Source organism: Mus pahari, chromosome 2 (assembly GCF_900095145.1).
Source record: "Mus pahari chromosome 2, PAHARI_EIJ_v1.1, whole genome shotgun sequence".
NCBI classification, from domain to species: domain Eukaryota; kingdom Metazoa; phylum Chordata; class Mammalia; order Rodentia; family Muridae; genus Mus; species Mus pahari.
This window is the reverse complement of record NC_034591.1, coordinates 156319450-156333221: the sequence shown is the minus strand read 5'-3', so window position 1 is coordinate 156333221 and position 13772 is coordinate 156319450. Positions and strand designations below refer to the sequence as shown.

Sequence of the window (13772 nt, the reverse complement as noted above, 5' to 3'; positions counted from 1 at the left end):
CACACAGTACAATTTGTAGTATGCTACTGCATCTTTTCCAACATTATGTTTTTATGGATTATTTGGGAATTTCATATAATGCTCTCTGATCAACTCGACACCCAAGTCCTCTCAGGTCCCCCCACACCCAGAAACTTAACTTTTAAATACTTTTTATGGCCGGGCAGTGGTGACGCACGCCTTTAATCCTAGCACTTAGGAGGCAGAGGCAGGCAGATCTCTGAGTTCAAGGCCAGCCTGGTCTACAGCGTGAGTTCCAGGACAGCCAGGACTACACAGAGAAACCTGTCTCAAAAACAAAACAAAACAAAACAAATATATTTTATGAATACAATTTATGTCTAAGAGAAGAGTTACCTAAATTCATAGAAATTTGGGAAGCGTTTGTTTAAAAATATTTTGATTCACTGAATTCATAAACAATAACGCATGATGACATTAATTGCAGTGTAACCATGGATACTTCTAAAATCACAATGAACTTATGTAAATTATTAAATTGTATATTATTATATGTAAACGAATGAACTGAAATTGTCTTCGAAGACAACCCTGTCATGAATGTTTTTCTGTATCAGCTACAGAATTCCAAGGAGGAGCTAAATCTGAAGGATCTCTTTAGGAATTACTTAAAGTAGATTCTAGTCAAGTGACACAATATACAGATGACATGTCATAATCAGACATGATAGACAGCCATCCCCAGGAACACGTCTCACATATCCATGGAGACAATATAGCATGAAGCAGAAGTAAGAAAATAATTAAAAGGAATGTACAAGTTCAAAAGTTTTAAAATAAATTTAATTACACCTTTAGAGGTTTTCCATCTTATGCTTAGAGTAAAAAACAAGGCAGGCATGCCTTTGGAAGCAGAAAGGAATTACACATTGAAGCCCTTTTGATTATGCTTTTATTCATTTACATGCATTGGATAAAATGACCCTATGTTTGTTTGTTTCCATGGTTTTTTTAAAGTCGTGTCTCCTTGCCTGGCCAGTACTTGGGCTGCAATCCACAATCCCTTGCAGTGCACGTCCCCTTTTTGATGCTTGACGACATCCCTATTTTTTCTCTTGTGGTTATTAAGCTGCTGTGTTTCGAGACATATTTTTTCTTTAAAACAAAAAGCACAGCCATGCTTAGGAAGACAGACACTGTGCCCAGGAGCGTGGTTAATCCCAGGTATATGTGTCTAAAAGAGGAGAGAGTCTCGGTTACAATTATTGCAGTCACTCAACTTGGAAAAACAAAACAAAACAAAACATGAAGGTTCTCACAGTGTGAGGTTGATTGCTTAGGGACACAGAATGGGCTGGTGGCTATGAACACTAGTGACCTCCTGCCAGCAGTTAGCTAGTATGTGGAGATTTCTTAGTTGTAGTGTCATTCCTAGTTATTGCAAATGATATAATAGTTCCCACTTCTTCTTTAAAGATTCCCTGAAGTTGAATAGCCATCTTCTTGCTTGCTGGGGCAGTCCTATTTAGCCTATTGCTGTCCCAAGTATGATTTTAAAAGAGGCTCTTTCACTTTCAAAAGTGTCAAGGTTTGACTAAGTCATGTGGTGACCTTGTCTGAAATATTTCTTCAATACACTCCAAGGAAAAGCTGTGGTAAGCAATTAAAGAAGGGGTCAGAATTCTTAGTGGAACAGAAAGGCCTGATAAAGAACTCGGGTGGTTTCCTCTCTTCCCTACAGTCTCTGCATCACACAACATCCACATTACAGTGAGCACTTAGCCTTACCAAATGAGAGCAGAAACCAAATTTCAGTCCCTAATCTGGCCCTGGCCTTGGACCAAACATCCTTCACATAATATCAAACAAAGCCTATTAAATCTATCTTATTTGTGATGGTCTGCCTAATTCGCATGCAACTTACAGGCTCGAGACTCTTGAGGTTTTGGGTTTTTTTGTTATTGTTGTTTTTGGTTTTTATTTTTCTCTAAAACAAAGTATTCAGCATGAAAGTCTTTGAATAAAAGAAGTCCTGCTTTTAAGTCACTGGAGTATAGCTTTAAGCAGGGTGGGGGATAAAGGTTTGATGAACGGAACTGAATGATACCGTAGTGAGAAAACCATGCTCTCCACCTCAGACACGCTCACCCACACAGAGAAAGCTTTTTACTTTTGTGCATTTCAAGTACTGGGATAATGGAACATCAGCTTGGCAATAAGAGCCGGATGAATTGAGAGCCAAATCCAGATCTTGCCCAGGGGATTAGCGCTGACGTAAATGGTACAGTTTGGCTCAGTTTAAAAAAGAATAGAATTAAACCCAGAATGTGACCTAAATTTAAATGCATCTGAGTTTCAAGAAATATTCTGCCATTTATGTGCACACATTTTCAAACCTGTATTCTAGGATTTTTTTAATCATTTATTATATATGTATGCTGGTGTGTGTGCGTGTGTGTGTGTGTGTGTGTGTGTGTGTGTGTGTGTGTGTGTTATGAGTCAGGGTTGCTCACTCTGCAGCCTCAGTTTAGCCTAGAACATATTATATATCTGAGGCTGACTTCAAATAAGCATTAGATATCCTCTTTTAGCCCTGAATTCTGGGATTACAGGTGTGATCCATTTTCCCTGCTCATTTTCATCATTTTAAAAAAATGATTACTTGGGGCAGGGAGAAATTCAAACAAAGTATAATGACACATATATGTGAAAGTGTCATAATAAAATACATTCATGAAACACGTTGCTTTGTATGCTAACTGTAAAAAGTAAATGAAGAAAATATCTAATAAAAAAGAAGAAGAAAAAGTTAAGAATGAAATAAAATAATGATGAATTCAAAATGAAATTCAATGTTAACACTGGGCAATATTTTTTTCATCTAAAATAGAATTGTTCACACAGTTCTTGGTTGATTTACCTCATAAACATGGAAACTACAGAGGGAATTCTAAATTTCAGGATGTGGCAAAAAATGAGATGCAGGAGCACAGAGCTACGGAGTCTGCTTGACACTGTACCTGAAAGCGTGGGAGTCATACAGTCTGCAGGAGCCTCTGCTTCCACACTTCTTAAATCCCCATTTGAGGCATGAAGTGTCAATCAAAACACCAAAGTATACAGGGGCTGGGATTCCTGCTGTAAGAAACGTAAGTGATCGTTTCAAAGTTTTTGGCCATGAGAAGTGATCCAGAACCACTTACCTTGAGCTCAGTAATCACTGGTTAGGTGATGAAAACCCATAATTCTTCACTGAGACCTCTTTCTATGGCTCAGTGTTTGGTCACAAGCCCATGCAGTAACTGTCAGTAGTTTAGGTCTAGATGTGTGTCTCCTGGAAATTTACACTCAATGTGGTCACAACTTCTCCCTCACCAAGTGGCCAAGGCAATGAGCCTGGATGTCACCTCTGAGCCCTTCTCATTTTAAAACCCAAGCCACAAAATCTCTTCCTTAGGTATATATCCTCCTCTCTCCTCTCTCTGCTTCTGCTCTGATGTAACTCTTAAGGAGGGTGTGTGCACAGCTCACTGGTAGAGAATTTGTCTAGCATACATCCAAGCCCAGGGTTTAATTCCCAGACACCCCACCCTAATAGAAGCAATAGCCAAGGGTTCTTTTTTGCCAATTCCCTTAACTCTCTCTACTCTATTTACTATGCAAGTAACCACACAGATAATTGCCCAAGGTATTTGTTCGAAGACCAAATATAACATTGTCTAGCCTCATCTGAAGTCATATTAATTATCTTATATTTCAGATACCAACTTCCCTGAACGTTTTTCAGTGATTAACATGCTCCACCCTCTTGCCGAATGCTCTGAGTAGCTTTCTTTATCTGAAGCTGATTTTGTTTTCTCGCCTCCACCTTTTGAATGAGCACATACCCTTTGCATCGCAGTTTAAATGGTTCCCTTCAGAAAGAGCCATTCCAATGACCTAAACCGCATTCATTCTGCTCAACAGCCCACAGCTTTCCTCCCTTCCACAAACCCTTAGAGCCCTTTGTGTGAAAGGGCTATGCCACCACAGGACAGGCACAGACGGTTTTCTGTCATACTCATGCTAAACCACTTATCACTTCTCAACTGGTGATTGAGGGCACCCTCCTTCTTAGGGACAGAAGTTAAATTCTCACCCTCAAGTTTCAACAAAAGTACTCTGGAAGGATTAAAATGTGTTCCCAACTTCACTTCTGTTTTGTTCGTTGCAAACAGATGGTATTAAAATCTGGTTTGCACAAGGTTGTTTGCTTGTTTTTGGTGTTTGTTTGTTTGTTTGTTTTCCTTTGAGTAGTCAACATTTTTACAGCTAATAAAGGTGAGTTTCTTTTGGCTCACAGTTCAGGGTACTTGAATAAGCCATGGTGGGGAAAGCATGTCTATGCAGTAGGGTCATGTTTGGTAAATAGATAATAGCAGAAAGCAGAGAAAACTCAGGCTACATGTTGCCAAGTTATAGACTTCAACTTTCCGACTGCTGCCCAATTAGAGATCTCCTCCAGCTAGGCCCCACCTTCTAAAGGTACCCCAATTTTCTAAATGTGACACCATCTTGGGATCTGACAAACAGATAAAACTTATAGAGCACACTTCATATTCAAACCACAAAACCACAGAGTATAATTATAAGAAAATAATTTACTCTTCCTAAAGCCATCCTAATATGTATATGATGCCATCAAGACAAACAGTCCTTTGATAACAAGTAAGAATTATTTTTTAAAATATTGCCTGCTTAAAATTCCACTGAACTTTTGGCCTGAGCGTGGTGGTGCATACCTTTAATCCCAGCACTTGGGAAACAGAGGCAGGCAGATCTTTGTGAATTCAAGACCAGCATGACCTACAGAGTGATTCCAGTACAACTAAGGCTACACAAATAAAAATTGTTTCAAGGGAAAAATCCACTAGTGTTTTATAAATAGTCAGTTTATAATTGATTTAATATAGAATCATTTATAGTCATTTTAGCTTCAGGTAAAACATATGCCAGAAATGGAATAATGACTTCACATCATCTCACAGGTCACTTATTAGTGAGAAATGACCTTTATTGTGGAGATGGCTATGACCCTCGATTTACCAAGAGACCATTGTCCAGGGATGGTCTACACTAAAGTCAGGTCTTCCTGACAGAATGGGCAAACTGACACAGTACGCTTGTACAGTTTATTAGCTGCTTGCCAAAAACAATCAGGTAAATGAAAAATAAGGATCATTCATAAGATGATCACACTTGCCTAACTAGAATAAGGAAGGATTGTTAGATGCTGAAAAGGGTGGCTGCTAAATACACGGGCCTATTTCCTTTAAGAAAAGAAAAAGGACTGATGTCTTTTTACCAGGAAGGTTTATGTGAGCGATGTCTAACAAACTGGTGATTGTTTTGCTAATCTATGGAACCAGTCTTCCTAAATACCTCCAAAATCCTGAGCATCGTTTAGGCCCTTGTCTCTTGGTCTCTCAGGGGACGGAACCATTCCTTATGATAGAGGCATGCTCCATCAATAGAATACCCTTATGCATATAGAATAACCTTATGCATATAGAATATCCTTATGCTTATTACAAGTCCTTCCTCCTCAGGTCCTTACTTGAGCACTGTTTATCAGTCAAGAGAACACATTCTTATTGTAAAGGTTACATGTGCTTTGTTACTTTGCCAGGGAGCTTCCAATTAGCTATTACTGAAGTTTGTGGTGATTACTGTCATGTGGAGACTTTCCCCCCAAAGTTTTACTGTACTTAAGTGTGTAAGAAACATAAACTGTGAGGTCAAACTCCAGAAGTTTCTGACCCTGTACCTGCTACAATGGAGCTGACAATAGTTTCATTTTTCACCATATGCAGATCATTCCCTATAAGCTGTGATGCTTGCAGGGCCCCTGATGATACCAAAATAAACACACACACACACACACACACACACACACACACACACACACACGTCACAGTGTTGAGAGAAAGAGGAGAAAAAAATGTTCTTTTGATTATACTTACCAAGAACTCTTACTGCTAAGGTGTAGATACCCAGAGCAAAAGACTTAAGTTGTGGTTGAATGCACCTAAAATTTTAAAAAGCACTATTTTAAAAATGTGGCCTGAGAGATTTCCCAGTGATTAAGGCAGCTGCATACAAGTATGAAGCCCAGAGGATAGATGATAGATAGATAGATAGATAGATAGATAGATAGATAGATAGATAGATAGATAGATAGATAGATAGAAGGCTTGAAAACCTGGCTGTAATTCCAGCCTCAGAAAGTGGAGACAGGCAGTCATTAAAGGAAGATGGCACTAAGACTAACCTTGTTGATAAGTTCTAACTGGGAGATACTGCCTCAGTGAATGAGGTGGAGAGACCCTGGACAAGCATCTGAGGAAATCATCATCAATCTAGGTCCTCATATGTGCGGACTATACACATGTACTCATATAATACACAAACACACACACACACACACATACACTTTTCATAGGACCATTATCTGGTCACAATGTTTATCTTACCATTATTCTTTAAGATTAGTATTTTTATTTAAACAAGTGAGGCAAAGTTTAAAATTCTCTTATTTTTAAACATGTATGATTTAAAGCAGGAATCAGTGCTTAATTCATATTTTAATTATTCTTAAAAACTTATACCCCAATTAAATATGCAAAGGAATGCATATCTCATGGTCTAATATGTAAAATTGATTGAGTCATTCACATAATATTTATAGATCAGAATCCTCAGTTGATTTAAAAATATCACAGCAAATTCCAGTCTTAGCAGGAATTTGCAGAAAATAATAGCCTATAGATCAAAATGATCAATTCAAAACATTGTGTATTAAGCATATCTTTAAGGTATCTCACAAATGTTTATTGCATACAGTTGATGGAAGCATACTTAATTTAAGGTACATTTTAATCTGTGTTAGTTAATACTGTCACCAACATCAGAAGACAGGACGTGATGTTTACTGAAAAACTTCAATGATATAAGGTATAACCTTGATCTAGATCAAGGGTTCCCAAACATGTTGAATTAAGAAAACTATATTCAGCTACATTTTTATAGAGAAATGTAAAGTGGGATCATATGACAGTGGAACCAGGGGCTGAGTCAATTATTTCAAGGAGCTATCAAGAGTCATGGCTCCACAGAGAAGATAGATAGATAGATAGATAGATAGATAGATAGATAGATAGATATAATCTATATGATATGTATATATAACATATAGTATATATTATATGTACATATATATGAATATATATATATATATATATATATATATATATATATAAATGAATGAATGAATGGTAGTGAAGTTCAAGTGAGGAGACTTGGTACTCACCTCAATAGTAATATATATCCAGGTATGCCACCTAGGGATAATGTATATGATGTGATAACTGAAATCACAAGGAAATATAGAAACATTTGGGAACATCCATTATCTTTCTGACACCTGCCCATCATGCCTGACCAGTTTCCTGACTTAGGGGCTGCAAATCCCACACAAGTGCAGTTAGAAAATATCTGTAACACAGCAGAGAAAAGTTCAATTAATGAGGTGTATTTAATTAAAGCAGAAGTTATATATTTATTTTAAAATACTTTTAGTACAATATACATGTATTATAGGAGAAATGAGGAAATAATTTTTGCTGTATTGAAATATATTTAAGACAGAGTATTTCACTCTTCAAATAGTGAGTAATCCTACAGAATATTTCTTGGTAAATTCTAAGATATTCACATAAATATTGCTTCCTTCATTCTCACTTTCATTCTTTTCTTTCTTTGGTAAAGCACATTTATGTTGTATGTAGGGCTGGGTTCCTTGGTTTCAATTTCCTTTGTGTACTTTGGCCTTATTCATCTCTCCCACCTCCCACTCCTCATCATCTGCCCTCCCCTTCCTTTCCACTCTTGTATGCTTTGATTGTACAATGGTCATTTTGTGCTCAGACTACATCTCCCTTTACCAACCACTTTGCTTTCTACATAGGATGCAAGTGCATGTTCAAAACTGACGGTCAGATTCTCTCACTGTTTTCAACTTTGCCATTAGTGTTCATTGCATACTTATAAAGATCCCAAACCACTGTTGTGAACCATCTATTCTCTATTCCATTCATTCTCTATCTCTAGTCCCAGATCCCACTCCAGTCTCTTTAGTCAACAATCTTCCTTCTTGCTCTGCATTGACACAAATGGATCACACAATGACAATTTTGCAGGTCCGTTTTGTCCTAGAAAACACATTACTAAACATAGCAAGTTCACCCATGGTCTTGCTGCTCCCCACCCAGGAAGGTTTCCTCTTGCCTGGTTGGCTTTTCCCTGTCTGCTCTGAGACATCATTGGAGAAAACATGCATGACTTCCCCTTGTAAACCACATTCATATCTCTGTCCTTTCATCCTAACCCTGCGCACACTGCTGTGTGTAGGGTTGTTTATCTTAAGATTCATCCTTCTACTAGAATACAGCCTCTATGAAAGTAGGATCACCCCACCTTGTCACTAGTGTGTATCCAGAGCATAAAATTGACTTTATTTTCAGTATTTAAGTGTGTGTGTGCATGTGTGTGTGTGTGTGTGTGTGTGTGTGTGTGTGTGTGTGTGTGTTATGTCAGGAGCCAACAAACGAATAACTAGCAGGTGATCTTTTTTTCCATAGGCAAGCTCCGGGATAAAAATCATTCTAGGAAAGATTCCTGCTATTAATATGCTTTTCCTATTATTATTGAACATATATAGCATTCATTATATATTAGCACACACTTTTGAGCAGATCTCTGCAGAACTACAAAGATATTCTATCTTCCAGTGATGCTATACAAACAAACTGATGACTTCTTAAATCCTTAATGACGATCCTATAAGAATTCCTGAAATTATGTCAGTATTTATTAAGCTCTTTTATAGTGGGTCTCCTATTAGGTCCTTTCTGAAAGTCAAAACTGCAATGAGCACCCTGCCAGTCTTCAAGTGTCACCAGTTAATTGCTTCTACTACTCAGAGCAGATTCCAAAAAGTTGAAAAAACATTAACTAATGGTCATATAAAGAAAGCAGTGATTTATTATAGGTGCTGGGACAAAAGATAAAATATTGACTGGGTTTAGCTATACACAACTTCACTAATAACATAGGGTTTTTAACTCTCCATGAACCTGTAGAGCTGTGACAGATGATAAATGTTTAGCCAGATAATTACTACTCCTAATGGATATGCATGTAAACATATTTTGTTGTAAACTTCTTATTAAATTTATGCTTTGAATTTATGTGTAAACTTGAGATGAACTTTTCACCATGTGATCGTGTATTCTCAAAGCTGTTTAGGTGCTGGAGGTGAAGAGGCTCTCAAACTTTGCTTGTCCTGCCTATGATCGATAGTCATGATCATTCCACTTCCCCCCTTTTCTTAGAGAGCTTTCATAAGAAACCTTTTACAACTTAGAAATAAATGCTAAATTCACTTTTCAAAGTGTCCCCCTTTTATCCTGACACTTCAACCAGCAGGTTGAAAGTTAGAGCCTAGCAATTCCTGTGGAGATAGAACAAAGGCTACATTACTTAATCTCCTGCTGTTAGGCTACAGGTGTTAATCACCTAAGCCAAGAGGCTTTTAACCCTGAGATTAGCAGGACAGTTTTTAGGACTTTTTAGAAGTTATCATATGCATTCAGTATAGTTAGAGAGATAGAATGTCTAGAGACCATCAGTCTTTAAAGCCACACCAGAGTGATATTCTATCATTTCAACACACTCCAGGCCAGAAGGCTCCTGGCAATTCTGGTAAAATATTTTCAGTCCTAATCTGTCTTCTTTTATTGTTGTTATCTGTTCCTGCATCTCACTGTCATCTGGGATGTCCTCATGCTTGCGCAGGCATTCATAACTAGCCAACAGAGTATTTAAATATATGTGTGTTGCTCAATTTTTACAGAAGATTATTTGACCCTGAAGTGCAAAGGTGTGACTAGAGGGGGAGTTGGATATTGTCAAGTCCTTCACAGATGGCTTCTGTTATGTACTGATCACCCATCCTTGGTTCCCTCATTGAAGTACCCAGCTTCTGTACAATGATATTTGGAGGTAAGACCCTTAGAAGGTCATGAGGATATAGTCTTCAGGAATTAGTCTCCAACAAGAAGAAACCACTTTAAGGTTTTTGAAGTGAAAATTTAAGAGTTCTTTGGAAAGTATTGAATGCTGTTTTGCTGGGGCAAAAATGTGAAGGAGTATTTTCCTGAAGCAGGCACAAGTGAAAGGATGTTCTGCTAAAGCAAGCATGTGAAAGGACACGTGATAAAGGATTCTTCGTCACTAGTGACATGCATGTATTGGTCCACCTTGCATTGCGTAGTTGAGCTTCATTGGTTAGGAGTCCATAAAGAGAAACACACCAAAAAACTTCTGATGGTGTGCCGTGGTTTCCTGTTGCTTCCTTAGACTCAGGCTGATTGGCAGAGTGTTGTCAGGTGAGACAGACCATGTGCTGAGGCAAGACAAGTGGTGAGGAAAGACCCATGGAGGGCACTGATGCTTGGAGGGAGTATAAATAGGACTGAATGGACAGTGACAGAGACTGGATAAACAGAGACTGGGCAATAAATTGAACTTCATTTCTGTAACTGTGAGGAGTAAATGCTTACAGTTTAAGCCATTCATCTTAAGTACACATGTGTTTACTCCTGAACAGACTGAACAAACTTCCTATATAGAGTCCTGCCTCGTCTACTCTACAGAAGCCCTGCAGCCCAGACCATCTACTTCTCATCATCAAGCAGAGCTGCCTTAGAATCATCAACCTCCCTGGGATCAGTTGCTGGGATTTTAAATCTCTATCTCTAGATACAGAACTCTTAACCTCCTAGATTTGTGCTGTGCCTGAAACCTTCTATGTCTACTGGCCTTGAGCTTCAGCTCAGGAGACACCAACCCTAAGCAGACTTTTAAAATGATATGCTCTGGTGTTTGGAACTTTCTTATTCTGGGCTAATATTTTTTACCATAAACTGGGAGTGATAGACTAAACAATTATGAAAGTTGTTGTACCTGTTTCATGACTAATTCTTTCAACTTCAAACCCACAAGAATGATCTAAATTCTTTATATTTATATACAGGAGTAGGGTCAGAAGCAGAGCTTCCACCTGGCTGACCTCCTGAGCCCCAAATGGAGCTACATGGGACTACTTAGTATCCATTTAACAAGCAGACATGTTAGGAGATATTTCTTACAATGTTCTTTCCACTCCGGCTGGAGGATTGACAGCCAGCAAGACAAGCCGACACATAGGTAATCCCATTGTCCCCACACATGGGCTCCCATTTTGAGTCTGAACATTTACATCTTGAGTTGCAATCTGAAAAGAGAGCTCGTTCATGATAAGAGACAGGTTTGGTTCTGAAAAGAAATGTAACAGTATAAAATATTACCTCTTAGCAAGCCAGATCTTAGTTTTAAAATTATCAATGTTCTTGAGTCATATAAATGCTATGATATTGACAATCATGTTTGTTTTTTGAAAATACAATTATTGTGTTAAAGACCTCAGAATCTAAGTGTTAAAAATGAGTCCGTGTTAAACGTCTTTCCCTTAAACGGTACCTTGATATTATAATGGGTTTACCCATTATAATTAAGTCCATGGTTTAGTGTAAAGGTAATATTAAAGTCTCTTGCTTCTAGGTTTCTTTAATGAAAATTTGGACAGAGGTGGGTTTGTCCATGGTTACAAGACAGAAAAGTATAATTCTAGGCAATTTATGACATTACACCAGCTGTCTTTTGAAATTGTATAAACATCCAGTAGGGTGAGTATTGCTTTTAGTAAAAAATGAAAGCAGCTAAAAGTGAACACTTTTCTTACATCCATTGTGACTGCATAACTACTTGCATATGTCTTTCCAAACAATGCATCATGCATCTTTTGTCTCCATATTCTCCCCATGTACAGAGAGCATCTGCATCCTACATCATCTTTGTGCATAGAGTTTCACATTATTCGGTGAGTTATTTAGCCACAGATATTTTCTGGAACTCTCTGAAGTATTAGCTTTGTGAGGACGGAAAATGTTTATAAATCTTAGTAAACAATATTTACCCTCCAAGTGTTGGCTTTCTTGATTTTTTTTTTTTCTTTTTCTCTGGTCTCTCCACAGGGCACTCAACCATGGGAATGTTATTTTGGCTTCATGTTAAGTGTTATACCCAGAGAGTTTTCATAATCCTGTTTCCACCCTCATTTTACTTTTTTTCTGTTAATCTCTCAGCTTGCTGAATTTTGTTTTGTGTGGATATTTTGGAGACTGAAATTAACAAACAGTATACTGAAATGTACACTTAGTGGAGGTCTGACCAGTGTGTACATTTACGATGCCAGTGTCAAATACAACTCTTGGCACATAGTAGAGTAAGAAAGGTAGTCTGTAGGAACTGAGTCATGATCTTGCTATGTAGCCTGAATGAGACTTGAACTCTCCGACCACCTGCTTCAGCCTCCCTAGTCCTAGTATTGAAATCATCCAAAGGTGGTATTTAAGGAAAGAAGCCATGCTGTGTGCCCTCGCTTCTAGTGAATACTGCCTATATTATAGTAAGGGTAATTTCTTAATTTAGGTAACAGTCCATTTAGTTGGGCTGCTGTGGATTAGACCATCTCAAAGGTCACCCCGAACAGAACAAAAGGGCATCTGACTAGGTCTCAAGAATGTCCCCTGGGAGCATTTAATCTCCTCTTCCACGAAATGTTGACTGCTAGCTGAGATGGTCAGTTTCATCTGTAATAACTAATATTTTTGAAAGCCCAGCATCAGGCCCCTTGAGGTCCTGTGAGGCCAAGGTCCCAGATGATCGGACATCCAATGAAATGTGGTATAATGGAGGCCACCCACTCTCTTGCATATCAAGAAAGCCAGGTTAGGGAAGGAATTTGCTAGAACTCACCCCATTTGTCAGTGACAAACCCTCCCAGGCCTCTTGCATCCAAATTCTTGTTCTCATATCAGCATTATGCTCCTAACTGTAGAAGAAATATTCCCCCAATTGTCATATCTCAAGCTTGTCAATAGAGAGCCTTTCTGGTGTCTAGAATCAAAATAACCTTTACAAACAAAGCAATTCCTGGGGAGAATTTTGCATAAAATTAATTCTTTTACATTACTGAGGATATGTTTACTTTGCAATCTACAGCAGACTTTAATTGTAGACACATCTTATGGAAGATTTGTTTGACAGTATGGTTGTGGCTTAATTTTAATTGCAAAGAGTTTCAGAAAACATGGCAGAGAGTTTATCCTTCAGCAGGGCTTGTCTTTTCGAGCTGTGTTGAGAGGACAGAGGCTCCCTACTGGTGTTGCCTGTCTTCAGCTGCTTTCAGTGGCAAAGCTATTCTCACAGGGTAAATCTCTGCCATTGTGGGGGATGTTGTAAAAGTGTGGAAAACAGTTTTGAATGAGGAGCTCAGAATGCGCCAAATAATGACAGCATGATTGTAGTTCAGCTTCAGTCTCTCAAGGTGACTGACGACTGAAGAGGCTACTATTCAATGGCTTTATTATCTTTTATTTCTCTAAAATATTTCATCTTTTATCATGGAAGTGCTCATAATCTGAACCTCAAGTATTCACAGCTGTTGCCTATGTATTTCCTTTTGCCTTAGAAAGAGCGTGATGCAGAAAGATGTAAACTCTGAGTGTCTGCCTGTGCTCAAGGTCAGGATGCTCTTTGATAGACATCAAGTTTGGGAAGCAAATAGACCAAGGTCAGGATGCTCTTCGATAGACATCAAGTTTGGGAAG

The 13772-nt window shown here is 38.3% G+C and overlaps 1 protein-coding gene across 2 annotated transcripts in view; it reads right to left on the bottom strand.

The window, feature by feature from the left end:
* Positions 1 to 533: 533 nt before the first annotated feature.
* Slco1c1 (solute carrier organic anion transporter family member 1C1) overlaps positions 534 to 13772 on the bottom strand; it is a 44226-nt gene continuing 30987 nt past the window's right edge. The window contains exons 11-15 of one of the 2 annotated variants that reach the window (XM_029535692.1): positions 11211 to 11376; positions 7310 to 7494; positions 5964 to 6028; positions 2982 to 3099; positions 534 to 1195 (exon numbers count right to left, since the gene is read on the bottom strand). In XM_029535692.1, the coding sequence (XP_029391552.1) occupies positions 973 to 1195; positions 2982 to 3099; positions 5964 to 6028; positions 7310 to 7494; positions 11211 to 11376 (757 nt within the window). In that variant the 3' untranslated portion in view covers positions 534 to 972. The remainder of the gene's footprint in view (positions 1196 to 2981; positions 3100 to 5963; positions 6029 to 7309; positions 7495 to 11210; positions 11377 to 13772) is intronic. The other variant, XM_021190902.2, reaches the window with a different exon arrangement.